Source organism: Coregonus lavaretus (genome assembly GCF_964263955.1).
Source record: "Coregonus lavaretus genome assembly, chromosome: 13".
In the NCBI taxonomy this organism is placed as follows: Eukaryota; Metazoa; Chordata; class Actinopteri; order Salmoniformes; family Salmonidae; genus Coregonus; species Coregonus lavaretus.
Genome location: NC_140000.1, coordinates 24,861,624 through 24,889,470, shown reverse-complemented (window position 1 = coordinate 24,889,470; position 27,847 = coordinate 24,861,624). Strand labels below are relative to the sequence as shown.

The window sequence follows — 27,847 nt, the reverse complement described above, 5'->3', positions numbered from 1 at the left end:
AATCCTAGTAAAAATTCCCTGTCTTAGGTCAGTTAGGATCACCATCTTATTTTAAGAATGTGAAATATCAGAATAATAGTAGAGAGAATGATTTATTTCAGCTTTTATTTCTTTCATCACGTTCCCAGTGGGTCAGAAGTTTACGTACACTCAAATAGTATTTGGTAGCATTGCCTTTAAATTGTTTAAATTGGGTCAAACGTTTCGGGTAGCCTTCCACAAGCTTCCCACAATACGTTGGGTGAATTTTGGCCCTTCCTCCTGACAGAGCTGGTGTAACTGAGTCAGGTTTGTAGGCCTCCTTGCTCGCACACGCTTTTTCAGTTCTGCCCACACATTTTCTATAGGATTGAGGTCAGGGCTTTGTGATGGCCACTCCAATACCTTGACTTTGTTGTCCTTAAGCCATTTTGCCACAACTTTGGAAGTATGCTTGGGGTCATTGTCCATTTGGAAGACCCATTTGCGACCAAGCTTTAACTTCCTAACTGACGTCTTGAGATGTTGCTTCAATATATCCACATAATTTTCCTTCCTCATGATGCCATCTATTTTGTGAAGTGCACCAGTCCCTCCATCAGCAAAGCACCCCACAGCATGATGCTGCCACCCCAGTGCTTCACGGTTGGGATGGTGTTCTTCGGATTGCAAGCAACCACCTTTTTCCTTCAAACATAACGATGGTCATTATGGCCAAACAGTTCTATTTTTGTTTCATCAGACCAGAGGACATTTCTCCAAAAAGTACGATCTTTGTCCCCATGTGCAGTTGTAAACCGTAGTCTGGCTTTTTTATGGCGGTTTTGGAGCAGTGGCTTCATCCTTGCTGAGCGGCCTTTCAGGTTATGTCGATATAGGACTTGTTTTACTGTGGATATAGATAATTTTGTACCTGTTTCCTCCAGCATCTTCACAAGGTCCTTTGCTGTTGTTCTGGGATTGATTTGCACTTTTCGCACAAAGTCTATAGGAGACAGAACGCGTCTCCTTCATGAGTGGTATGACGGCTGCGTGGTCCCATGGTGTTTATACTTGCGTACTATTGTTTGTACACATGAACGTGGTACCTTCAGGCGTTTGGAAATTGCGCCCAAGGATGAACAGATTTCTTTTGATTTTCCCATGATGTCAAGCAAAGAGGCACTGAGTTTGAAGGTAGGCCTTGAAATACATCCACAGGTACACCTCCAATTGACTCAGATGATGTCAATTAGCCTATCAGAAGCTTCTAAAGCCATGACATCATTTTCTGGAATTTTCCAAGCTGTTTAAAGGCACAGTCAACTTAGTTTATGTTACCTTCTGACCCACTGAAATTGTGATACAGTGAATTATAAGTGAAATAATCTGTCTGTAAACAAAAAAATTTTAAATTACTTGTGTCAGGCACAAAGTAGATGTCCTAACCAACTTGCCAAAACTCTAGTTTGTTAACAAGAAATTTGTGGAGTGGTTGAAAAACGAGTTTTAATGACTCCAACCTAAGTGTATGTAAACTTCCGACTTCAACTGTATATGTTAGATACAACCAACTATTGTAGATCTAAACAAGTTACGTGTATCTGATGATGACAAAATTAATACTTGTAATACTTTTCATTCTGTCTCACTGAATTAGGAAATAAGATAAGAGAAATACCTTCTCCTCTAGGTATTTTCATGCTATATAAACTCCTACTGGTTATATTATACTCTATAGTTCATAGTAGTATCATCATCCCCTCTGTAAAGATAATATAGGAAATGTGTATTTTGCTATTATAGAAAAGCTAATGTTTTTTAATATATATATATATATACTGTGGTAAAACGTTTTTTTGGGTGTATACCAAATAGTATGAGATGGCTTTGCAAAGGAAGCAAAGCAACAAGTGCTGCAACATAAGTAACTGACCAATGATATCAACAAAGGTAAGAAAATACATAATGAGACATCCCTTGACACCAACCCCTATCTCATGTCTGTTCACATTTCAGACCCCATCTCTTATGGTAAGGAGGTGCAAATGGTACAACCCTAATACATAACACCATCAACGTCTGAAACATCATGGACTATTTTCTTAGAAGAAAAAGGGCCACCAGAAGTCAGATAGCCAGAGTCGAAAAATAAATTGCCTTCTTTCCTGAGGCACCAGCCATTTTAATAGTGCAGATTTATTGTGCCGTGCTTTTTGGAGGGTGATCATATGCATGTGGTCAGTAGTACGCAGTCTGTGACCCAGCCTCCCTCTCACGTTACAGCCTATTTATAACGTTCCCTCTGCCGGCTCCCCTCGTACTGCAGTTCCTTGGAACCACCTTTCCCTCCACTCTACTCCACGGGTCTCCAGTCTCCTCTGTCTCCTGTCATCTGAGAATCTCTCCGGCAGCTTATCTAGGGTTCACTGTTTATCCTGCGCAGCCTGGCAACTGTCCGCATGCCCAGGATTATTACTGGAGCCCCCTTTCAACACAACCACGGACACAGACACAACTTTTTTTGATCGAACTCTTATCAAGGAGACACATTTGGGGTAAGCTAAGAAAAGAGCACAAGTAGTGGATTTTGGATATTCTGCCTTCTGTTTGATCTATTTTTGAAAACTTAGTTGGGTTACTTTTTTGTTACCTTTAATTTTTTGTCCCCCTCCCCCTCCCCTCCTTATCTTTCTGGAGGGCCGTGTGTTTGCATGCGATGGATCACACACTCTTTGACTGCCTCCGCAGCCGCCATGGCACTGTGCAGGCCCTGCACCCTGCCTTCACCCAGTCTCCGTTGACTCTCCACGGACGCTCGGACCACGTCTCCTACCCTGACCTGGCCTCTTCCACCGCCACCTCCTCCCCTTCGGCCTGCATCATCTCCGGCTATCCCGGTGACGAGGGCCTGTTCGGCGGGCAGCACCACCATCACCGCGGGCATCACCCGGCACAGCAGCAGCAGCATCACCCGCCTCAGCATCAGGCCGTCTGGCATATTCCACAGATGCCCTCTCCTGGCAGTGCCAGCTCCCGCCACAACCTCTGCCTCCCCCACCCCCACTCCCACTCGGCCCAGGACAGTGCCCTCGCACCCCCAGACCTAGGCACCCCTGGCATGAACAGTCTGTGTACCAGCACCCCCACGGAGGCCAACTGTGTGCCTGCAGACTTTGGAAGACAGACACTGTCACCTGCTGAGGCAGAGAAGAGAAATAGCAAAAGGAAAAGTGACAGCTCAGGTAAGACCGGAGGAAAGATCAACTTTTGGGTTGACATTTTTCTTTATTTTTATCTTCCTTCTTCTTTGGGCTGCATGTAAAAATTGGTTGAGCATAATGTTGCACAACGTAAGTTGAAACTAAAGCTACACGTCTTTATCTTATTAAGAAATTGTCATACAGTTGAAATATGAAAAATGATTTAATACACTTGCAGCGCATTTATTCAAGATGGGTATAACTTAACTGTACCTTAATGTTAAGAGATGAAGAGTTTGATTTTGGTGTGGTTTCAAGAACGCCATAACCACTCAGACTTCTAAGGCTTTCCGTGGAGACAGAGTGGTGGAGTTTTATGCTTCAATGACAGAAAATGTGGGATAATATTGTCTGAAAAGTGGTTTGTAGGTGTTGGCTGACACGAACAGAGGCAATTACAGTATGTTGACTGAAAAGAGAGCAAAGGCCAGACGATAACTCTGTGTGGGCATTAGACTTCGGGCATGTTTTGGTCTTTTAGGGGGCAGAAAATGAGGCTCACTGTAAATAATTAATGTCATGGATTATAAAAGACTACACCAGTGCTTTGAATGACACTAAACACCTGAGAAGATTTAGGCTTTTCTTACTGTGGATTGCACTTAGTTCCAGGATTATTGTTGATGTAGTAATTTCAATAAATTGCACTGACTAAAAGCTTAATTAAAAAAAGAGACTAGGAAATTGAATCAATAACTAATATTAAACTAAAAAAGTCAGTTACAGTAGCATTATGTAAAACAGCTGATATACAGTTTAATAGATTTGTTGCAATGTTAATAGTCTTTAAATATAACATTTAATTTAAAAAAAACGTAACTTTGAAACATCCAGAGAAACATACTCTCTATTTCCTACCAGTTTGTTCAAAGGTCCTAAAGAAATGTATGAACTGTTCCACCAACCTTTTGGATTTTTTTTACTGCTAATGTTTTTGTGCTTCACTACTAAACATTTACTACACACATTTTCTGTTATAAAATTAAGATAATTTTGTCAATCACTATTGAGCAGTTATTAATATGCAACATAAAAAAGGTTTTGCCAGCATTACAAGAACACACGTGTCTAATTAAATGGTCTAATTGAAAACATGCATTTTGCTTGCTAAGGTTCGGAATAATTAGTGACTTATCTCAAGTAGATACTGTACAGGTGTGACTTGTGACCTTGGATTTCATAATCATTGAGATTTTCTACGTTTGTGAAAAGGACCATGAACTTTATACACAGCAAGTGTAGAAATATCGACAAAATATAAGCAATACAAATATGGTAATTTATTATGTTAAGTTAACTGGAACATACATTTCTACATTATTACATAGCCTGGCGGTGTCTTTATAACTCGGAATATACTAATATAGCAACATTTTACTATTCAACCTTTCTAATCAATATTAATCACTTTGTAAGTGTTAAAGTGTTTTTTAAAGGGAAGATTTTGTTGTCAACATGATATTAGCAGAGACTGATCAGTTTTCCATGGAAAGTTTATCTGCCGTCATCTCGGGTCACTGGAATGTCATCCTGCAGCACAGGGCCTAGACCTATGTCTGTTTAATCACCATCAGTGTGGGTCACCTGGTTGTGGCTCTGGTTGGGCCTCCCGAGTGGTGCAGTGGTCTAGAGATCCTGGTTCGAATCCAGGCTCTGTCGTAGCCGGCCGCGACCGGGAGACCCATAGGGCGGCGCACAATTGGCCCAGCGTCGTCCAGGGTAAGGGAGGGAATGGCCGGCAGGGATGTAGCTCAGTTGGTAGAGCATGGTGTTTGCAACGCCAGGGTTGTGGGTTCGATTCCCACGGGGGGCCAGTATGAAAAAAAATTAAAATAATGTATGCACTCACTAACTGTAAGTCGCTCTGGATAAGAGCGTCTGCTAAATGACTAAAATGTAAAATGTATATGTACACACCACTTGAACACTTGATTGATATTTCCCTATGTGATTAGTGCCCTGTTTCGCCTGACTCACACATGGATCCCTTCTGACACGACTCATTCAAACAGATGATTAAGCATTTTCACAAAACCACAGGGACTTAAACTACTTAAGTGTACAATTAAATGTGTATTCTTTCTGTTTGAAATGAATGGACAGCATAGAGACAGAGGGCATTTAAAATAGGTTTCTTTATAATTGTACAGAGGCTTACAACAATCCTATTTTTACCAAAATATGGACTCATGGTATTTGGATGTAGAGGAATATCAAAAAGATGCACAGAAATGATTAACACACCTGACTTATAGAATTGTTCAGGTGTTGGGAATGTTTTTTTGTGTTATTATGTACAAGTAGCAGCAACACACTGAATTGCCAGAAAAACGACATAAAGTTACTAAGCTAAGAGAGTGCAACTTTGAAGGCAGTCACTAATATTTATAATACTGCTCTTGTTTTGCCATACTAACCTCTCCTATATTCACAGATTTAGAATTCCATCCTCTATTTCATGTTCTCCTTGGTCAAATCATTTGGAAACTAACACTTGGCCCTCAAGCCCCATTTCAATTCCCTAGTTCCAATGGTTATTGCAGCCTCATTACGTGGGCCTTACATTCTCTTCACGCTAACACCAATCATGCTGATTATTGAGCGTAGTTAGCTTATTCAATCAGCTGTCCAAATAGCACTGTGTTGCCAATTCGATGAGATAGCCCTGATTTGGTTTCACCATCTGGATTGAAACCTGAGTAAAATCCGCCTGTGAAACTTTACATTGGATATGAAAACAATAATAAAACACTTGAACCCAGGTTTCCATGCAAAACACTCTCCTGGTCAAGAAATACAAAAAAATGTGATTTTTTTCCTAAAGGTGGACTGCAGGGTATACACTGTCACGTGACGAGTGGTCCAGCTGATATTTGGGTGTCTGGTTTCTTTGAAACCTGCTAATTTGAAGGGTTCCAACTGGAGGGAATATGGCCGTGCCCTTTGGTGTAACCTGGGATGGCCGCTCTGGGTAAACTGGAGCTCTGAGGGAGCTAGAGGTTAACCTGGCAGATTTTTAAGTTTGGTAAAACTTTAGCCTGCAGGTACAGTGCTTTATTTTTACATTTTACATTTAGCAGACGCTCTTATCCAGAGCGACTTACAGTTAGTGAATACATATTTTTTTTATACTGGCCCCCCGTGGGAATCGAACCCACAACCCTGGCGTTGCAAACGCCATGCTCTATCAACTGAGCTACATCCCTGCCGGCCATTCCCTCCCCTACCCTGGACGACACTGGGCCAATTGCGCGCCGCCCATGAGTCTCCCGATGCAGTGCCTTAGACCACTGCGCCACTCAGGAGTTACATGATGTTATGCACCTGTACATAATGTCTTACAATAAGGCTTATAATGTTATGTATCACTATGTATCAACATTTTTACTGACTCAAAAATGGCTGTTTTTTTGTGAGGATCATTATATGATTATACGACATTGTTAGAGGGTCATCATACATGCTCATTCCAAGTCTCCTACTGTGTATTATAACTGAATTAAAATGCATTACACATGTAGGCTTTAAGTAAAGTGTAACCAAAACTTATTGGGAGAGTTTTAATAGATTTTCAACATTAAGTAATAGTAATTGCTTGAATCCTATTTTGTTATTGTGGAGAGTATTTTTGAGTGCTGATGTAGCAAGTGATGCTCAGGGACTAACTCAGGCATGGCTTTGCAATTCTGGGTATTGACGCTGAGGTTATTTTGGTAGATCTAGCATTACAATATTCTATGTCACAATGAAATTGTGTCTGCCGTAGATAAAATGCCTCAATAAAATCTACAAAATGATTGGCCAATGAACTGAAAAACACTTAACACTTCAAATGTAACACTGAAAGGAGTGAAAAGTATAATCATTTCATTTTGCAGTATCTCCGTCAGAAACGTTGGCAGGGACACTAACACCATTTTTTAAAGGGTTCCCTGATCTGGCTTCAGACCATTTGGGAGCCATATAACTCCCCAGTGTCTGGGCTCTGTATTTTCCTCCCATTATTCCCCTTTTTGTGGAGAGATGAAAGTTACTGCAAGGACCTAACTGTGGTGTAGTGGATGTGTTGTAAAAACCTTGGGACTCTTTTTAAATCGTCTTTGTGCTGGTCTCCAGCAGCTGGCCATGTTATTCTTTATTCTTACACAATATCTGTGTTTACCAGAGAGTAAATACATTTAAGAGGTATGTTTGAATGAGGCCTGCTCTCTGGCACACAGACAGTTGGCCTACCCTGGTGAAATTACAGACATGTTGAGATGGAAGGTTAACAGCTATAGGACATTTGCTATTCACCATACAATGATGCTCAGAATTTCAGCTACTTTACCACAGTGTAAGGAAAGTCTTATAATTTATGTGGGAATACCTAGCTGATATATTTGCAGTGTATTCCTGTATTGGATGCCAGTTACACACTATCACATACATTTTCATTTGCTTTCCTTTTCTCCACAATATCAATGATGAATGCCTTTTTGCAAACAAAAGTTGTATAATTTTCCATTATTCTATATTTTCTATGACACAAAAAGATATGGGCAATGTGTTTGTTTGAAAATAATATTTTTTAAAGAGACACTTTTTCAGTAAGAACTTCAAGAAGTTTCTCGGAGTGTCTCCTGTGACGTGGCAGAGTGAGTGACTCCCATGGCTGGTGGTGTATCTGCCTGGCCCTGGCCTGTAAACTCCCAGCCTATTTACAGTTTGGCGTTGGGAGCGCCTGTTGGATTAACACACAGTGCAGAACAGAACTGCAGATGAATTAGCATGCAATCGCTGTTGCCTTGAAGTTCAATGTGCAACTGAAGCATATCCAAAAGGCCTAACCACAAAGTCTGGTCACAATAGGAACGTTTGGGAACCAAATTAACAATACATGTTTCTTCTGAGAAACAGTGAAAAACTAAAAGTAACAATATCTTCTCCTGAGGTTGAAACAGAATGGGAATGACAAGTAGATGTTTTATCCACATTGGTTGTAGAAATAAATAATTTAAGTCTCAATTAAACAATTTTCTCACTCCAGTGAATCAATAGGTGGTAGACTTGCATATATTTGCAAAAAAAGGGATCTTCACTGCTTCATGCTGGTTAACTGGGGAATCGTAACAGTTTGTCCTCGTGTGTGATGTCGTAATCATAATCATAGGTCAAAACCAGACTGACATATGTGTTACTCTCTCTGTAGTCCATCTCATAGTCTAGCCATTCTCAGTGAGTCAGTTAAAAAGTTTGACAATATTGTTCAAAATAAAACAACACCAATCTAAACGAGAGATTGGGAAAAAAACTCCTTTGCAAATTGTTGTGAGTTGGCAGCTTGTTAGTCATAAGGAGGAGACACTTATAAAATTGACGTAAATAAACTGAGGAAACATATTTTTTACACATCCTGCAGAGCTGTTTCGTTCCATATTAAAACTACGAGGGTAGCAGCCGATTCCATTAACAGTAAGACAAATGAACTCCACATTGGAAAGAGTAGGAGCCAGCCCATTGTGTGTGTGAGAGAGCACAGCTGCCAGAAACAGGCACATGTGTAGACGCTCCTGGGTCCTCCCAGCCACTTACAGTGTGCATAAACAATGCCGCTACAATAAAAGGTGATTGGCATCTCCCATTGTTTCCCATACCTGACTCCTTCCCTCCTCTGCCTGTATTTATGTCTCTGGCTTGCACCTGCCATATAACACTCATTTTATCATTATTTTCTTTGAGTATAAATCTCCAAGACTGGAAAGAAAAAATGTGTGCGGTGTTTGATTTCAGAGTCCCAAGACGGGAATTACAAGTCAGATGTGAGCAGCAAACCCAGGAAGGAGCGGACGGCGTTCACCAAGGAGCAGATCCGTGAGCTGGAGGCCGAGTTCGCCCATCACAACTATCTGACGAGACTGAGGCGCTACGAGATAGCAGTCAACCTCGATCTCACCGAGAGACAAGTATGTAATGTCACCACTCTAACCTCATTCTCCCACTTATCCCTTTGGGTTCAGACATATTGTCCCCGTAACACATTTATGCCGGGTGGTGGGAAAAGACTGCCTCAGTTAGACCATGCAGAGGTTTTCGGAGCTACGGTGTTTTCCTAACTTTAGAACTTCTGGTTTGTGTGCTGTTGTGCTCCAGCTGTGACTGTGAAGAGGGACTATCATATTCCAGATATTTGTGTCTATTCTTTCAGTCAGCCTACAGTCAAGTAATGGAGACAGGCACAAAGGCAGGAGGTGCTGTCTAGCAAGTCACTTCCTGTTTCCCCCAGCTAGTCCTGTTTCCCCCAGCTAGGACAAATTAGTATCAGAGCGTAGGCAGAGGGGCCGCTGTAAACACAGTCACATGAAATAAATAATAGAGGACAAATTGCGGGGAAGGAAACATCGAACAGTGTTCTGTAACACCTATTTGGGGTGTCAGAGAGAAGCTATATTTCACATGTGGCATTCATCTGACCGTAGGTAGTTTGTTATATACAGTACAGTAGGGATTAAATGGATAGAACAGATTAGTTCCTGACAGTATATGTTTCTTATGTAACATCGGAGACTCAAAACCTGAATTTCATTTTGTATTAAGACAGATATCAGGACATTACATTCTACCACAAAGTACTTTCCTCCTGTATAACCATTTGGTCCTCCTGTATAACCATTTGGGTGTGAGGCCTTACACTGTACATATAAAAAAACATATATTTTTTCGATTTTCGAAAAAAGCGCTTCAATGTAAGATTTCTAAAAGTCATTTAAAATGCCCAAACATAACCATAAACTAAGATAAAAAATATTATGCCTACCATCTAAACATTAATGTAACAATAAATAATGGCCACACTTTACATTACATCACCCTTACCACAGTGAATACCACTGGGTTAATCCATTAAGTATTTATGTAATTACCCCATTACAGCCTAGTAATTATGTACAGTTATGGAGTACTTATATTGCGCTTAGAACATCCAATATTTTTCTTATGTCAAATTCAAATTCATAACCATCTCTTAGAGAACATGAACCTACCTGTTATTCCAGAGAGTCAACATGATCCCTTAAGCATTACATGACTCAGACAGGCCTGTGTCATACCTTCAGTAACATGGAAACTCATATCTAGTAACAAATATGACTGCAAAACAGCCCATACAAACCAGTTATAATAATAACATTATAAGTAATTGAGTCATTAGCCCACTGAAGATAGCATTAGTAGAAATAACATGTACTATACAGTAGCGTGTGACAGCAAACTCAGTGACATGCACCTTACCTTACTGCACTCAATACCAGGAGAGAAAAGTGCAAGATTGCAGATGTATTTTAAGGTCGATCCACTTACAGTAATGACAGTAGGAAATCTGGGTGGCCGGGGTTGGAACTCTACCCGTCAACCTGATAGGGATTTTATAACTATGAAACTCAATGGACTGGACTCATTGACACATTGACAAATGGGAAATTGGTTGCTGAACTAAAAATACCTTTGAGTGATATATCACAAACATGTATATTAGGTAACATAGCAACAACATAGCAACAAAATTCATCCATCCCCATTGAGCTATAGGTTGTATTCAGGTGGCAAAGGCTTTTAAGGCGTGTTTGTGCAGGTGTGCCACAGTTCACACGTGCTCTTCTGACGTGCTATCATATGGACAAAAAAAAAATCCATAACCACCACTGATGTGATCGTCAGCATGGCATGTATTGTTGAAGGTTTAAGACAAACGTTGTGTGTAAAATCAAGTGACTTCCTTCCCATGTGACCCAGCTAGGCCCCACAGCATGACACTCCCCAAAATAAACCAACCAAACACAAGGAGAGAAAGAGAGACTCATCCAGAACCCAGTCAGTGTTGACTCTCACGGCTACTCGGACCCGATCCTCTGCGTAAACCATTTTAAGCAACAGCCTAATCATCATTCTGGGAGACGTAAATACTGGAGGAGTTGTCGAGTCAGGGAAATGAGGAAGCAGCAGATGCCAGGGAATGTGACAGTACATCAGCACATAATCACAGCTACAGTATAGAAATAGCTGCCAAACCTTTACAGCAGTGCCTGTATCAGGTACCAGGCTTACCATTTGACCAATATCCAGGTCTTTTAATAGGACTACTCAGTATTCTTAACAGTATCCAGCTATGCAAAATGTACAACTCCCTTCAACGGCCATTTTGCTGTTCTTTTCCGAATAACTCAACTTGTCTTTTGTGGTTGTTCCACAGGTAAAGGTGTGGTTCCAGAACAGGAGGATGAAGTGGAAACGAGTGAAAGGAGGTCAACAGGGGGCTGTAGCGAGGGAAAAAGAACTGGTGAACGTGAAAAAGGGGACATTGCTGCCGTCCGAATTCTCCGGCATAGCGGCTCTTCATCACTCCACAGACTCCCTGGCCAATGAGGACAGTCACGACAGCGACCAGAGTTCCGAGCACGCTCACTTATGATGCACAGCAGCAGGCCACGCCTCCTCAAAGTGTGCTCAGCGTCACATCTCAGGAACGTCCTTAAAAGGACATGTTATCTGGTTGTCGTTAGCAGAGTTCAACGATGCTAAATAAATGTGTACAAATGTACAAAGAAATGACGTGTGTTACTTGATCTAAGAAGATACATGTTAAGGACATTGGTTAAACCAAAACTAAGATCACCAATAAGTTTAAAGAACTGCGAACCCAACGCGGGAATATGAGATATTGCAAAAGGTCAATGCACATTAAGGTACGTTACGAACGTGCCTCCACTCAACGCTCTGTTCTTGGAAGCAGAAAATATTCTTAGAATATTAGGACAAATTCAGATTCAGAATTGGCCGAATTGTTATGAACATTCCATGTTGTGTGTCTTGCATTGAAAAAGGGGCAAGTTTATGCTTTTGATTTGCACTGTTGAACACTTGCTTCAATTGGTTTCTACTGTATGTCATATAAATTGCGATGTAATCAAATTATTGATTAAATCAAGTGTGCAGGAGAATCAAATTTGCTCAGCTAATATACAGTATACTCTGAACTTAATTATCTGTATTTTTCTTACCTTCGCTCTAGCAATAATTTCTTACACACACTATACCACTCACACAGTAATAAACATTTCTGACTTTTCTTAGCGGCCATTTTCTTCTGCCTGAATGATTTTTGTAAACAAAACTGACATGAATATCTCATGAACAGAGGTTCTACTGAAATGCTTCTCAGATCAAATAAATTAAACCAGAGGTAAATGGAATTCATGTTGGGTTGAATAACTTCACGATGCCTCCCATCCACATGAATCCAGGGTAATGTATGACTATGCTGTGAACTGAGCTTCCATGAATTAAACATTAGCCAACATGTAGAGAGCTGTTGATGGGGTGCATGCCTAATTCACCTTTTCCTCAGGGCAGGGTCAGGACTCAGGACTTCTGCCAAAGCTCCACTGGAGAACCTGCGAAAGGATCATATTATATTACAAAATCATTGAATAATTTCAAGACTTGATCTCCTCTTTCACCACAATGTGAGTGTGCATTCTAATTTGGAGCTAGAACAGTATTTAGTGCAAGCTAGCAATAAAGTGTAGTTTTGACCAAAAGCTAAATGAAACACTTGTGTGTGGTAAACATGATGAAACAGTATGAATTCATTATAATCATACTGTACCTATTAAAGGCCCAGTGCAGTCAAAATTATGTTTTAGTGTGTTATGTATCATACTGTACAACAGCTGATGAAACTAACACTGTAAAAGTGTGAAGAAATTTGATCAGTGTCATTTCCTGATAGTTGCTGGTTGAAAATACAATCTACACAGGACCTTGTAATCATCAGGTTTGCAAGGGCGGGAGTTTCCGCTTGCCTGGTGACATCACCAGGCAGTACATTGGTTAATAGACCAATAGCAAAGAGCTTTCCAAACCTTTCCCAATAACAGCTATTTTTCAGTTTTCCCCTCCCCACTCAGACCACTCCCAGACAGTCCTAGCCAAATTCTTGCTTGAGAAATAGTACTTTAAAAAAAAACTAAAAATCTACTTAATTGTTACCCAGAAATGATTTGATATTGAGATAAAAACGGCTGCATTGGACCTTTAAATTAAATGCACAATCACCCATGCAAGTATTTTTTTTTACAATTTAAGATTTCTAAAACTGATAACTGCTCCCAGTTTGTAAACCAAATGTCACCAATCTCTCCACCATCTCCTTTCTGCGCAGTTTATTATTTAATGCTCTCTGCCTTCTTTTCATGTCAAGTGATGCAACATTCTCCTTTTCGAAATAGCCTCTCCTCTCCAGCAAGAAAAAAGATAACTTTGGAAGCTGACATATTTAACATCAATTAATAGGCTAATTACATTTCATGAGAAATAATAGGGCTTCACTATTTGATACCTAACAATTATCCATGACCTGCAAATCAAGGGAACTTAAGAGTAAAGACAGACCACAGACAGAATTGTCTGACAGCTTGCCATTCAGGCTAAAAATACGAAATGTCATAGCTGGTTTGTTCATAATATACATGAAAGACCACCGGATTTATTTGTTGTTATCGTTTCACTTCTGTAATTTATACTATGGTAAGATTTAATGGCAGCTAAAGGCATTGTCAGGCCTGAGACAAACAATCAACACCGCACCTGACCTATGATCCACTTACTGTATCCCGCCTCCGGAGAGTGCCAATAAATGTACCCAATTACCTGCCTGGTAGTACCCGCCTGGTAGTTAAATTTCCCCAGACGATCGGTTTAGCATCACCTTGCGTAGTGGGATTGACGGATTGAAGGCGCATACAATGGCGCAATTCATGGATGTGGGCTCCTTGACCAAGGGTATTCGGTCCATGTTTTACATGGTCACACCGAACGAATCATCATTTGAAAATTTGGAGGATGTCCCGCCATACCTTCAACAGGTGAGTTCGTTATTGAACACGCTGGAGCACTTTTATGTGTTTTGTGTTTTTTGACAATCGATATTGTGCTGCTCATGCTAGGAGTGACACACTTGAAATGTCTAAACATAGCGAAAGAAAGTCTGCACACTTTGAATGATATCATAAAGGCTACTGTATGTTCATAAATATTCACAAAAATGGTCACAAACAACTCACAAACCCCGTGGGAACTGTCAGGGAAGTGGTGCTATACAGTGACAAAGTCCCTACACTGGTTTCTGCAGTAGCCTAGTTAAGACAGTAAACTCTTGTCTTCGTGGAGCTATTACATAACATTGTATAAAGATACAAACACTGTAGAAGTTTAGTTGCTGTTGTTGTTTATGTCTAATATGGGCTTGAATGTTGGCTATATGGTTCATATTTTCATATGATATTATATTAGTACATTTATTTTTCAATTTGTCTCACAAATCCTTAGTTTTAGACAAACAATATGCATTTGCTCATGAGTGTGGGGAGGTGTGCCTGGTTCTGTCGAATGGGGGAATGTCTGTTAAATATTGTTGTGTTTTAGGACCACTTTTGACTCAAGAGCACCCAGTGCAAAATAACAGATCACACCAATACTTTTTATTGTGACATCTGCATGATAAATCCTAAAATCAACACGTTTGTTATTTGAGGGATAAAGCTCACATTTTAACAGGCTTCTATAAACACATATGAATAGAGAAAAAACTATTATCCAAACAGCAGGACTCCTAAGTGTCCTAATCCTGCTCCAAACATACTGTAATGAAACAACCTAATTTACTATAGTATTGTTAGACAGTTTTATGTGATGTTTGCATGGGTGTATCACGCCCATTTCGATGCTGGTTGTTGTTTGTGATGTAGTCATCACTCCGTGCACTAGTCTGTGTAGGATAGCCTACATATAAGTGTCAAAAACATTTGGTTGACTGTATGTACAGGTGTAGGATCTTAATTTGATCACCCTGTTGCAGGAGAACTTTCATGCAATGCAGGAAATGTAAAACTGGTAGTGTATTTGAGGTTTGAAAAGGCTTCTGAAGTTAGTCATTTCCACTTTGAAATTTCAGACTTGATTTTTCCTTACGAAAAATGTATTCAAAAAATGTATTCAAATGACAATTAATTAAAATCCAAATGTTCTGTTGCAGCAGGATTATTTTCCTGCTATAGCAAACTAGCTCATATGTAACAGTTTTGCTTCCGTCCCTCTTCTTGTCCCAATCTGGGCTCAAACTCGGGACCCTCAGATCACATCAACTATCACCCACAAAGCATCATTACCAATCCCTCTACAAAAGCCGCTGGTCTATTGAACCCCAGTATAGTGTGGTTATCATCATAGCTCAGTATTTAAATAAGTTGTTTATAAATAAAAACACTGCATAAACATTGCTTGTCTGATTTAATTCCTGCAGTAGTTTAATTGATTATCCAGTTGCAACAAGATATATTCTACCTGTTACTTTAGATCAAAGTGGACATACAGTACTCTCATAAGAGAGTGTACAGGGTTTGTGTCTTCCGCCTCACATACCCGTGGCTAACGTCAGTCATCTACAACCTGATAAAAATGGCCCTATTTGGGAAAATACCAACATCTGTTCCACAAATGTCATTTGCCTTGCAAGATCTAAGACCAAAAACAGAGATTTATATAAAACTATTAAAGACTCCCTTGACAATTTTCACAAGCCCAAAGTATGTTACAGCCTTAATAAGACTTGTTTTCATTTGTCCTGTTGTTTGGAGGAAAATGCCACACAGAGTAAACACAGTGGTTGTGAAGGTCAAACACACACATTAAGAAAGATTTTTCAAAAGTCCAAAACAACCCCCTTTTTTGCATGGCATGAGAACCTGAATTCCTTCCCAAATAATCTCTGTCCCGAAGTGGAAAGCTGTCAAGAACACAGCCCTGACGAGGTAAAACAATACTCTAGACATGAGAAAAAGAGGGAATGTTCAAGCCAGAATCCAAAATGATAATCTCTCTCTCACTCAGTGGGTTTGGAGAGAGAGTGCTTGCACTCTGAGCCCATTTGTTAGATGCAGTCCGTCAGTCCTCTGCCAGATGTTGGAGTGTAGCGTGTGATCGCCGGTCCCTCGTGGTCCTCTCGCTCGCCCCAACACACACACACACACACACACAAACACACACACACACACACACACACACACACACACACACACACACACATACACACACACACACACACACACACACACACACACACACACACACACACACACACACACACACACACACACACACACATCCTATTCCACCTCCAGGTCTACACCTCACAATCCACATTCCACACACTACTGTGTGCAGTAATGGGTGCAGTAATGTGATCAGATTAAGGTTTAGGTGACCAGGTCAGGTCAATCACAGGAGTGACATGGTCATTTGCTAAGACTAGCCAACAGGTCCAACATACTGTTCAAGTCACAATTATGACATGATAGAAACCATTTTTGGTAACCTCTAGTAATTTCCTAGTAAGTTCTGTTCTTGCATACTCCACACCTATATAATACCTAATGCAGCAGATACTGTATGTAGCATACTTATAGAATGGAATACGAAAGAATATCATATAATAATTTGAGTCATATGAAGACATACATGTTTTTTTGTTTTTTGGCCCATCCAAAAATGGCCCTCATCGGAGGACAAAATAAGAACTTTCTTTATACAGCTTTTTTTGTTATTTTTATGTTTTGTTACATGAACATACTATATACATTTTACAGACATGGTCCACTTTTTTACATTACTTACTTATTATATATGGATGGATAATATTCAGACACATCAGGTATACATGTTTTCAGTCGGAACTATTATCAATCATACACATTGTTTGCGAAATGTGCACGTATAGTCGTCTGGTCATGTGACGTAACAGGACCTATTGAAATGAAAGGTTCCTCCAAATATTATTTGTATGGATTGTTCAAGTGTTTTCTTCTCCACTGGAAGCTGAAATAAATCCTCAGAGAGAGATGATATGTGACTATCCCTGTGTAGCTTCACTATAGAGCCATCAGGGAAACATCATGCATCACAAGACATGAAAGCCCTTTTTACACCATGTCCTCTTGTTCATTTTCCAAGTCAAACATGTGAGGTTACTGTAAGCGTTCAAGGACACACAAGACATAAAAGTGGTGGCGTTTTCATTGTGCTTGGACTGTTGATTCATATTTGTTCTCCTTTGCTGTGACTGCAGGCCACCCCGTTCTTTATGGGCTTGATGGTTGTAGAACTGGTTGTGAGCCTGCTGAAGGATGGATCCCGGTGGCCTGCGTCAGTGACATCGTCACCTCAGTGTCAGCTGGTATCATTTCCAGAATGCCCACGTGAGTAAACTATAACTTTCTGGTATGTTTCTAGAATTCCTAAAGGGAAGCCTAAGCCTAGTCCTAAACTAAAAATAATTATCAATGAAGAATCTCCATAGAAATAGCTTTTTAGTCCAGGACTAGGCTTCATCTGTGTCCAGGAAACTGGCCCATTGAGTTCTATAGAAAAGTAATTACAGAAGTGCATTGCTTATGATCATGTATGGCTGTATATGTACAATGTTTTTTTGTATACTGCAAGATGATCTAACTGTGCACCTGCTATGTATTGTGGAGACTCTGTGTGCTTATCTATTTGCAGACTAGCTACTTAAGGTCTTTTGAGTAATATTCAGTTGTGACTGAACTGAATACATTTGTTGTTTTTTCCCAGGCTGTTTGCAAGAGGTTTTGAAATAACCACTTACATCTACGTGTGGAACAACTTCCGTCTACTGGAGCTACCCTGGGACTCTGCCTGGACATGGTGGCTGGCTTTCCTAGCGGTGGACTTCGGCTACTACTGGGTCCATCGCTTTGCTCACGGTATGGCCACCAGTCTGGGTTAGCTCCTGACCTGGGTCAAATACGTACAGTATATCAAATACTTGAGGTGCACTTGATTTAGCTTGCCAGGTACAATGGAACCAATGAGAAGCAAGGGTCAACACTTTACTTGAAGGGGGTATGCGTAAGACATTCACAACAGTCATAACAGTCATAAATGTGTTATGACTAGTTTCATAAAGTTGTTATGACTGGTTTCATAAAGGTGTTATGACTGGTTTCATAAAGGTGTTATGACTGGTTTCATAAAGGTATAATGACTGGTTTCATAAAGGTGTTATGACCGGTTTCATAAATGTGTTATGACTGGTTTCATAAAGGTGTTATGACTGGTTTCATAAAGGTGTTATGACTGGTTTCATAAAGGTGTTATGACTGGTTTCATAAAGGTGTTATGACCGGTTTCATAAATGTGTAATGACTGGTTTCATAAATGTGTTATGACTGGTTTCATAAAGGTGTTATGACTGGTTTCATAAAGGTGTTATGACTGGTTTCATAAAGGTGTTATGACTGGTTTCATTAAGGTGTTATGACTGGTTTCATAAAGGTATAATGACTGGTTTCATAAAGGTGTTATGACCGGTTTCATAAATGTGTTATGACTGGTTTCATAAAGGTGTTATGACTGGTTTCATAAAGGTGTTATGACTGGTTTCATAAAGGTGTTATGACTGGTTTCATAAAGGTGTTATGACCGGTTTCATAAATGTGTTATGACTGGTTTCATAAATGTGTTATGACTGGTTTCATAAAGGTGTTATGACTGGTTTCATAAAGGTGTTATGACTGGTTTCATAAAGGTGTTATGACTGGTTTCATTAAGGTGTTATGAATGCATTATGTATACCCCCTTCAATTAAAGTGTTACCGAAGCAAGCTAGTCAAGCTAAATAAACCGCACCTCAAGTATTTAAAAGTATTGGGAAGTAGTTGTACTTGTATTTTTAGGTAAACATTATATGGTATGGAAGGTTTGATCAAATATGAAATCTCAATATTGATTCAAATATCTTATAATAAAATAGTAAATAGCCTTGCATGTATTTCAATTCTACATGTCCATGAGGATTGAATTATTCGTAACAAAATGTTTTGTCTTTACTGATTTCTCTATGGATGCAGCGTGAGCTATATCCGGTGATGAATGATTCTATAATGCACACATCGTTTTTATTTTTGAGAGGAAGGAATTATTCGTGAGTTGCGTCCAGATGTTGTTGAACTGACCAGATGTGAGAGGCTGTGATCTCTCGAGACATGTTGTCTTACCTGGCGCTTCATAGGGAGGACGCTGTAAGTAGTGATGGCTCAATAGCAGCAGTGTTCTGGAGCTGCACCAAAGAAGCCCTCTAATTCTTCTCCCCATGCAGGGCTGTCATCGGTAATATACTGTGATCTCAGCCCTTATCACTTAAACTGCAGTTTGTACTGGACAATGACAATCTTAGCACCCAGAACAAAATCTCACATGTCCCACTGGGCACAGACGTCAATTCAACGTCTTTTCCACATTGGCTGAACGTAATTTTCAGTGAAATGACGTGGAAACGACGTTGATTCAACCAGTGTGTGCCCAGTGGAGAATGACAATGCAGAAATAACGTTTTTCTGACACACAACTTGCTTGGCAGCAGCAACATTGTGTTTGTGTGTCAAAACAGGGCCCTTGCTAAATTGTAGCTCTATTTACAGTGGGGGAAAAAAGTATTTAGTCAGCCACCAATTGTGCAAGTTCTCCCACTTAAAAAGATGAGAGAGGCCTGTAATTTTCATCATAGGTACACGTCAACTATGACAGACAAATTGAGAAAAAACTATCCAGAAAATCACATTGTAGGATTTTTAATGAATTTATTTGCAAATTATGGTGGAAAATAAGTATTTGGTCACCTACAAACAAGCAAGATTTCTGGCTCTCACAGACCTGTAATTTCTTCTTTAAGAGGCTCCTCTGTCCTCCACTCGTTACCTGTATTAATGGCACCTGTTTGAACTTGTTATCAGTATAAAAGACACCTGTCCACAACCTCAAACAGTCACACTCCAAACTCCACTATGGCCAAGACCAAAGAGCTGTCAAAGGACACCAGAAACAAAATTGTAGACCTGCACCAGGCTGGGAAGACTGAATCTGCAATAGGTAAGCAGCTTGGTTTGAAGAAATCAACTGTGGGAGCAATTATTAGGAAATAGAAGACATACAAGACCACTGATAATCTCCCTCGATCTGGGGCTCCACACAAGATCTCACCCCGTGGGGTCAAAATGATCACAAGAACCACACGGGGGGACCTAGTGAATGACCTGCATAGAGCTGGGACCAAAGTAACAAAGCCTACCATCAGTAACACACTACGCCGCCAGGGACTCAAATCCTGCAGTGCCAGACGTGTCCCCCTGCTTAAGCCAGTACATGTCCAGGCCCGTCTGAAGTTTGCTAGAGTGCATTTGGATGATCCAGGAGAGGATTGGGAGAATGTCATATGGTCAGATGAAACCAAAATATAACTTTTTGGTAAAAACTCAACTCGTCGTGTTTGGAGGACAAAGAATGCTGAGTTGCATCCAAAGAACACCATACCTACTGTGAAGCATGGGGGTGGAAACATCATGCTTTGGGGCTGTTTTTCTGCAAAGGGACCAGGACGACTGATCCGTGTAAAGGATAGAATGAATGGGGCCATGTATCGTGAGATTTTGAGTGAAAACCTCCTTCCATCAGCAAGGGCATTGAAGATGAAACGTGGCTGGGTCTTTAAGCATGACAATGATCCCAAACACACCGCCCGGGCAACGAAGGAGTGGCTTCGTAAGAAGCATTTCAAGGTCCTGGAGTGGCCTAGCCAGTCTCCAGATCTCAACCCCATAGAAAATCTTTGGAGGGAGTTGAAAGTCCGTGTTGCCCAGCGACAGCCCCAAAACATCACTGCTCTAGAGGAGATCTGCATGGAGGAATGGGCCAAAATACCAGCAACAGTGTGTGAAAACCTTGTGAAGACTTACAGAAAACGTTTGACCTGTGTCATTGCCAACAAAGGGTATATAACAAAGTATTGAGAAACTTTTGTTATTGACCAAATACTTATTTTCCACCATAATTTGCAAATAAATTCATAAAAAATCCTACAATGTGATTTTCTGGATTTTTTTTTCTCATTTTGTCTGTCATAGTTGACGTGTACCTATGATGAAAATTACAGGCCTCTCTCATCTTTTTAAGTGGGAGAACTTGCACAATTGGTGGCTGACTAAATACTTTTTTTCCCCACTGTATGTCAGTGGCACATCAAACCCTGCTCCAGATCTCTCTCTAATCCAAATATGTCTGGCTTAAAGTCCAGACTGTCCTGTCCATGTGTTGACATTTGAGTCCTGGGTAAATATAAACTGTGTTTTTGAAGGTGGGTAAGACACCTACCGACTGTATTGTATGATAAAAAATGACCCAGCCAAACCCTTGGCCCCTGGCAGTGCCAACCTGCCAGATTGAGTGGTCTGCCTGTCTATAAAACATGTAAACAAACCTCACACAGAGGTTTATTATCCTCAATTGAAGGTCGTTAACCTTAGCTAAGCAGGTTTTTATTGTGGCATATGAAGGTCGATGACAGTCTCTTCTCAGGCTAAGTGGATTGTAGCGATAGGTTACATAAATATCAGCCCCAATTCTGCCTATTTTACCATATTTGTAAATAGCATTTCACTAGTCCTGAATTAGAATTTGTACAGTATATCGTAATGAAGTGCTTACTTATGTAATTCTCTCATTCTCTCCGTTGTTTAAAACAATTATTCATACAATATTATATATCTCTGGTTTATTTGGTCAGATTTTTATTTTTGAAGTGTGGTATGATTTTTATGTCTAGAAAATGTCCACTTACTTTCATTTCCTCCACTCCAGCTTTGACTTGTTATTATGGAACCTTGTCCCTCACCGCAGGACAGGCCAGACCCAGTCTTCATTCACTCTTCACTCTGGCCCAGTGAGGTCATCTTGATCAACCAGTTTTTGACCTCCTGGCCTATTCCAGGGTAGAGTTTGACCAATGCACAGTTCTCATTTCTGTATTGTTGTTGTCTGTGTAAGTGAATGCCTACAGTATATGCTTAAGGCAGTAGACATGTACCTGTATTTAGTTATAATTGTCACTAAGAGACAAGGATACTTTAGCTCTTGTAATTACACAAGTATGAAAGCTAACAATGTGTATCTAAATGTAATTTCACATTTCAGGAATTTCCTCTATTTTATAATGTTCTGGTATGACACTTACATCAAAACAGTTTAAATCGTACATTTCTGCATCAATTGAGCATATGAAAATGTATCTACAGTTCGATTCTGTCAAAACATATGACCTATATAAATCTCAATACTGTGTTAAAAGTGAAATTACAATAGAAAGCTGTGAAGAGGGCAGAGTGACATCCTCCATGGGGAAATGTGAATCCTAATTAGAAGAACTGTAAAATACTAATGTGGATTTGAACAGTTTTATGGCCATTTCATAGTTTCCCCTCATGTCACTTGAAAGGACGGTCTCATTATAATTGAATGGAAAGAGCTTTGAAAGTAAAAAGTTGGCCTCTCTTCGCTGATGCCATCTTTATAGAGAAGACATTACTTGCCCTTGCTCTGGGCAGCCAGTTAGCTCTTGGGGATAGTGACACAGAGAACAAAATGGCCATAGTCTCTGGGCATTTAGGGTTAGAGGCCCTCTTAACTGTCTGTAGGCATTCTTTATGACAGAGTTAATACAGAGTAAAGTGAATGGCAAAATAAAACACAATTAACGTGATATATTTGATTCAATCCCCAAGTCAATGCTTGGTAAAGGTTCAATGAGAGGCACTGTCAATGAGATGTACTGTTTTCGCTGCACTGGGGCGTAGCGAAAACAGTATGTTTCTAGCTGTTAAACGCATATATTCATTTTTGTCGGTGTGAGCAGAGAGCAAGCCACTTTCTCAAGTGTTCTCGGGCATTGAATAATTCACAAATATAAACTTAGAACCATTTAATAGTCCCAGTCTTACCACTATTTCCCCACTTTGCTCTGCCTTTCTGTTAGGTAGTTCTGCATTTCTAACCCTGTGTCATTTTCCAGTCACCACCTCTGTTTTCTCAGTAAGTCTATGCTGGCATGTAGCTCTGCCAGTAGTCCTGCCAGTGCTATCTGTTATTACTCAACCTTTGTTCCAACAGCAAGGCCTCTCTCCTCATCAGTAGACTTGTAGACCATTGAAAATATATTATTTATGGATGCTTGCATCCTTTGTATGCTAACTCACTTGTAGAAATACCTTCTAAGGTAAGCTGCATAGGGAATCATGTACTGTACCATGTTTTGTTTTTCATTTGACCTCTTCCAAAGTGATGACATTTGGTTATTAATTATGGTCTTTCACAGTCTGCTTTCAACCCAAGAAATGATACAGTCCAGAGGCAGTTATATTCAGAAGGCAATATGCTTTTTGGTGGTACGGGGGGATGCGGCTGACTTGTTGACAGTCCTGTTGATTCTGTTGATTCTCCTCTAACCTACAGATATAGGATCTTAATTTGATCACTCTTTTGTGATTTACATAGATTCACTGAAAACCCACACTAACACATGGTTATTTTAACAGTATTGCACTTTTCATGTAGCCTACTTTTAGACAGCTAATAGCGTATCAAGCAACATTATGGACTACACATTTAAATCCTGTTGCTGTGGGATTATTTTGCTGTGACAATATAGGTCAAATTAAGATCCTACATCTGTATAAGTAACACTAATAGCTAGTATCATCCCAGAACACATCTATATCCAGCCAGCTTTCCTAAACCACAGATCAAAACCACAGGTCTCCCTCACATTGGTTCTACGTGAGATCATAGATCTAGAGGAGTTTCACCACCCCAGCGTTCGTCTGTATACTTCACCAGCTTTATTCATATCAGCATTTGAAAATATGTCCCCTTCGAAATATCTGTTTTCTCTGTTCTCATACAGTAGGAGCTACAATAGTATTAACACATACTCATGTTACTGTACAGGGACACTTGGTACAGTACTCCAAGTATGTTGTAAAAAAATGTACTGTGTCAACTCCAGTTTAGCATGAAGACTAGATTATTGTAATCCATTAAGGTATTTGGTTAATCTTAGCACACTGATTGAAGGTGGCACTGGATACACAGAACTGGATACACAGCTCAAAAGCTGGGACTTATGCAGTTTAATTCCTATTTACCTGTGACGATCGTCACCATTATAATTTTCAGTTGACAGGGGGAGATAATATATGGGGATATATTTCTGCCAATATTACTGTAAATATCCAAAATCTTCCCCCACAATATTTGGACAATATTTATTTCTCATCAAAAAAAGCCATGATTCATTGTCTACGCTGTACTGATGACAGCCTTCACCTGAGATAATGTTATTCAGTGTGTAGCGCCTGGGTACCTGCGTTTCACTCTCCATAGCATCCTGTGGTGTGTGTGTGAATGCGTGTGTGTGCGAGTGTGTGTGTCTGGCCGGGGCGTCCTCTCTGTACCATAGCCTAGCCCTACGGACAGCAGCAGTTGTCAAGACAAACAGATGTGGTCGTCGCTGCGCTGCACCGGGGCTGGGGTTGCCGGGGCTGGGGCGTCCCTGACGAGGCTCGGCTGATCTGAATGTTATTGTTTTAAAATGAGCTCCTTTTGGCCATGCGGCGGGGCGGGGGTTTTTTTTATTTTTTATTTTTTTTTATTTCACCTTTATTTAACCAGGTAAGCCAGTTGAGAACAGGTTCTCATTTACAACTGCGACCTGGCCAAGATAAAGCAAAGTAGTGCAATAAAAACAACAGAGTTACATAAGGGGTAAAAAAAAAACACAAAGTCAGAAATACAACATAAAATATATATACAGTGTGTGCAAATGTAGCAAGTTATGGAGGTAAGGCAATAAATAGGCTATAGTGCAGAATAATTACAATAGTATTAACACTGGAATGCTAGATGTGCAAGAGATTATGTGCAAATAGAGATACTGGGGTGCAAAAGAGCAAAATAAATAACAATATAGGGATGAGGTAGTTGGGTGGGCTAATTTCGGATGGGCTGTGTACAGGTGCAGTGATCGGTAAGGTGCTCTGACAACTGATGCTTAAAGTTATTGAGGGAGATAAGAGTCTCCAGCTTCAGAGATTTTTGCAATTCGTTCCAGTCATTGGCAGCAGAGAACTGGAAGGAATGGCGGCCAAAGGAGGTGTTGGCTTTGGGAATGACCAGTGAGATATACCTGCTGGAGCGCAGACTACGGGTGGGTGCTGCTATGGTGACCAATGAGCTAAGATAAGGCGGGGATTTGCCTAGCAGTGATTTATAGATGGCCTGGAGCCAGTGGGTTTGACGACGAACATGTAGTGAGGACCAGCCAACAAGAGCGTACAGGTCACAGTGGTGGGTAGTGTATGGGGCTTTGGAGACAAAACGGATGGCACTGTGATAGACTACATCCAATTTGCTGAGTAGAGTGTTGGAGGCTATTTTGTAAATTACATCGCCGAAGTCAAGGATCGGTAGGATAGTCAGTTTTACGAGGGCATGTTTGGCAGCATGAGTGAAGGAGGCTTTATTGCGAAATAGGAAGCCGATTCTAGATTTAACTTTGGATTGGAGATTCTTTATGTGAGTCTGGAAGTTGAGTTTACAGTCTAACCAGACACCTAGGTATTTGTAGTTGTCCACATACTCTAGGTCAGACCCGTCGAGAGTGGTGATTCTAGTCGGGTGGGCGGGTGCCAGCAGCGTTCGATTGAAAAGCATGCATTTAGTTTTACTAGTGTTTAAGAGCAGTTGGAGGCTACTGAAGGATTGTTGTATGGCATTGAAGCTCGTTTGGAGGTTTGTTAACACAGTGTCCAATGAAGGGCCAGATGTATACAAAATGGTGTCGTCTGCGTAGAGGTGGATCTGAGAGTCACCAGCAGCAAGAGCGACATCATTGATATACACGGAGAAAAGTGTCGGCCCAAGAATTGAACCCTGTGGCACCCCCATAGAGACTGCCATAGGTCCAGACAACAGGCCCTCCGATTTGACACACTGAACTCTATCTGAGAAGTAGTTGGTGAACCAGGCGAGGCAGTCATTTGAGAAACCAAGGCTATTTAGTCTGCCAATAAGAATGCGGTGGTTGACAGAGTCGAAAGCCTTGGCCAGGTCGATGAAGACGGCTGCACAGTACTGTCTATTATCAATTGCGGTTATAATATCGTTTAGGACCTTGAGCGTGGCTGAAGTGCACCCGTGACCAGCTCGGAAACCGGATTGCATAGCGGAGAAGGTACGGTGGTATTCGAAATGGTCGATGATCTGTTTGTTAACTTGGCTTTCGAATACTTTCGAAAGGCAGGGCAGGATGGATATAGGTCTGTAGCAGTTTGGATCTAGAGTGTCACCCCCTTTGAAGAGGGGGATGACCGCGGCAGCTTTCCAATCTCTGGGGATCTCAGACGTTATGAAAGAGAGGTTAAACAGACTAGTAATAGGGGTAGCGACAATTTCAGCGGCTAGTTTTAGAAAGAAAGGGTCCAGATTGTCTAGCCCAGCTGATTTGTAGGGGTCCAGATTTTGCAGCGCTTTCAAAACATCAGCTGTCTGAATTTGTGTGAAGGAGAAGCGGGGGGGGCATGGGCAAGTTGCAGCAGAGGGTGCAGAGTTGGTGGCCGGGTTAGTGGTAGCCAGATGGAAAGCATGGCCAGCTGTAGCAAAATGCTTGTTGAAATTCTCGATTATTGTAGATTTATCGGTGGTGATAGTGTTTCCTAGCCTCAGTGCAGTGGGCAGCTGGGAGGAAGTGCTCTTATTCTCCATGGACTTTACAGTGTCCCAAAACTTTTTGGAGTTAGTGCTACAGGATGCAAATTTCTGTTTAACCTCCTGGTGGCCAGGGCGTCATAAATCTTCTCTGTGACTGGAAGTTCCTGGCCCGGAGCAGGTTGGAGGGTTGGAGGGAGGACAAAATAACCAAACCCGTCGGGCAGGATGTGGGCGCTCACTGTGCTACAAGAGACCCGAGCTGCTAGCACCTCTGAGACCCAGGGATAATATCGACCATGGCTAGCAGGCCACGAAGTTCAGCTCACTGTCTGAGTGTGTGTGTGTGTGTGTGCGTGTGTGTGTGTGTGTGTGTGGGGGGGGGGGGGGGGGGGTATTTGTCTGTACAGTATGTGTGCATAGAGGGGCTAGACTGGGCTGAGTAAGGAAAAAAAGGGAGCCTTCCTGATGAGCTAAGTGACTAAGCTGAGCTAAGCACTCTGCGGCCCAGGGGTCTACTGCTCTCATGTTTGGTCAATTGCGACTGGCCCCTGTCACTTTTGTTTTTGTAGGACAGACAAGTGTCACTAATGATGTTGACAGGAAAGGTGAATCATGGTGGAGTGGGATACCAATCAAAACAGAGCTTGAACACATTGGTGATCAGGTGGAAAAATGTACTGTATTACGTTACATTAAACATTTTCATTAATATGTCGTTTCTTTAACAAGATTAGTTTGGATTTAGATGAGTAGACTTATGCTGCAGTGGCACTAAGACATGAATCACAGGTCATGGATGGGGCGGCAGGTAGCTTAGTGGTTAAGAGCGTTGTGCCAGTAACCGAAAGGTCGCTGGTTCTAATCCCCGAGCCGACTAGGTGAAAAATCTGTCGATGTGCCCTTGAGCAAGGCACTTAACCCTAATTGCTCCTGTAAGTCGCTCTGGATAAGAGCGTCTGCTAAATGACCAATAATAATAA

The 27,847-nt window shown here is 40.9% G+C and overlaps 1 protein-coding gene and 1 pseudogene across 2 annotated transcripts in view; both read left to right on the top strand.

The window, feature by feature from the left end:
* The first annotated feature begins 2,278 nt into the window (after positions 1-2,278).
* Positions 2,279-12,629, top strand: LOC311140699 (homeobox protein MOX-2-like). Its single transcript, XM_084175883.1, has 3 exons — positions 2,279-3,203; positions 8,994-9,166; positions 11,449-12,629. Exons 1-3 carry the CDS (start codon positions 2,678-2,680, stop codon positions 11,665-11,667), a joined length of 918 nt encoding a protein of 305 aa, XP_084032009.1. The 5' UTR covers positions 2,279-2,677; the 3' UTR covers positions 11,668-12,629.
* Positions 12,630-14,002: 1,373 nt separating this feature from the next.
* Positions 14,003-27,847, top strand: part of LOC311140706 (alkylglycerol monooxygenase-like) — a 44,032-nt pseudogene continuing 30,187 nt past the window's right edge. The window contains exons 1-3 of the transcript XR_014615500.1: positions 14,003-14,122; positions 17,380-17,509; positions 17,886-18,037. The product of XR_014615500.1 is annotated as an alkylglycerol monooxygenase-like (transcript). The remainder of the gene's footprint in view (positions 14,123-17,379; positions 17,510-17,885; positions 18,038-27,847) is intronic.

What these genes read in the sequence shown, in the direction of transcription:
- LOC311140699 (XM_084175883.1), top strand. Translation starts at nt 2,678, where the DNA reads ATGGATCACACACTCTTTGACTGCCTCCGCAGCCGCCATGGCACTGTG. An exon ending in AAGGAAAAGTGACAGCTCAG is followed by an intron (nt 3,204 to 8,993) that starts GTAAGACCGGAG and finishes GTTTGATTTCAG; the next exon opens with AGTCCCAAGACGGGAATTAC. An exon ending in TCGATCTCACCGAGAGACAA is followed by an intron (nt 9,167 to 11,448) that starts GTATGTAATGTC and finishes GTTGTTCCACAG; the next exon opens with GTAAAGGTGTGGTTCCAGAA.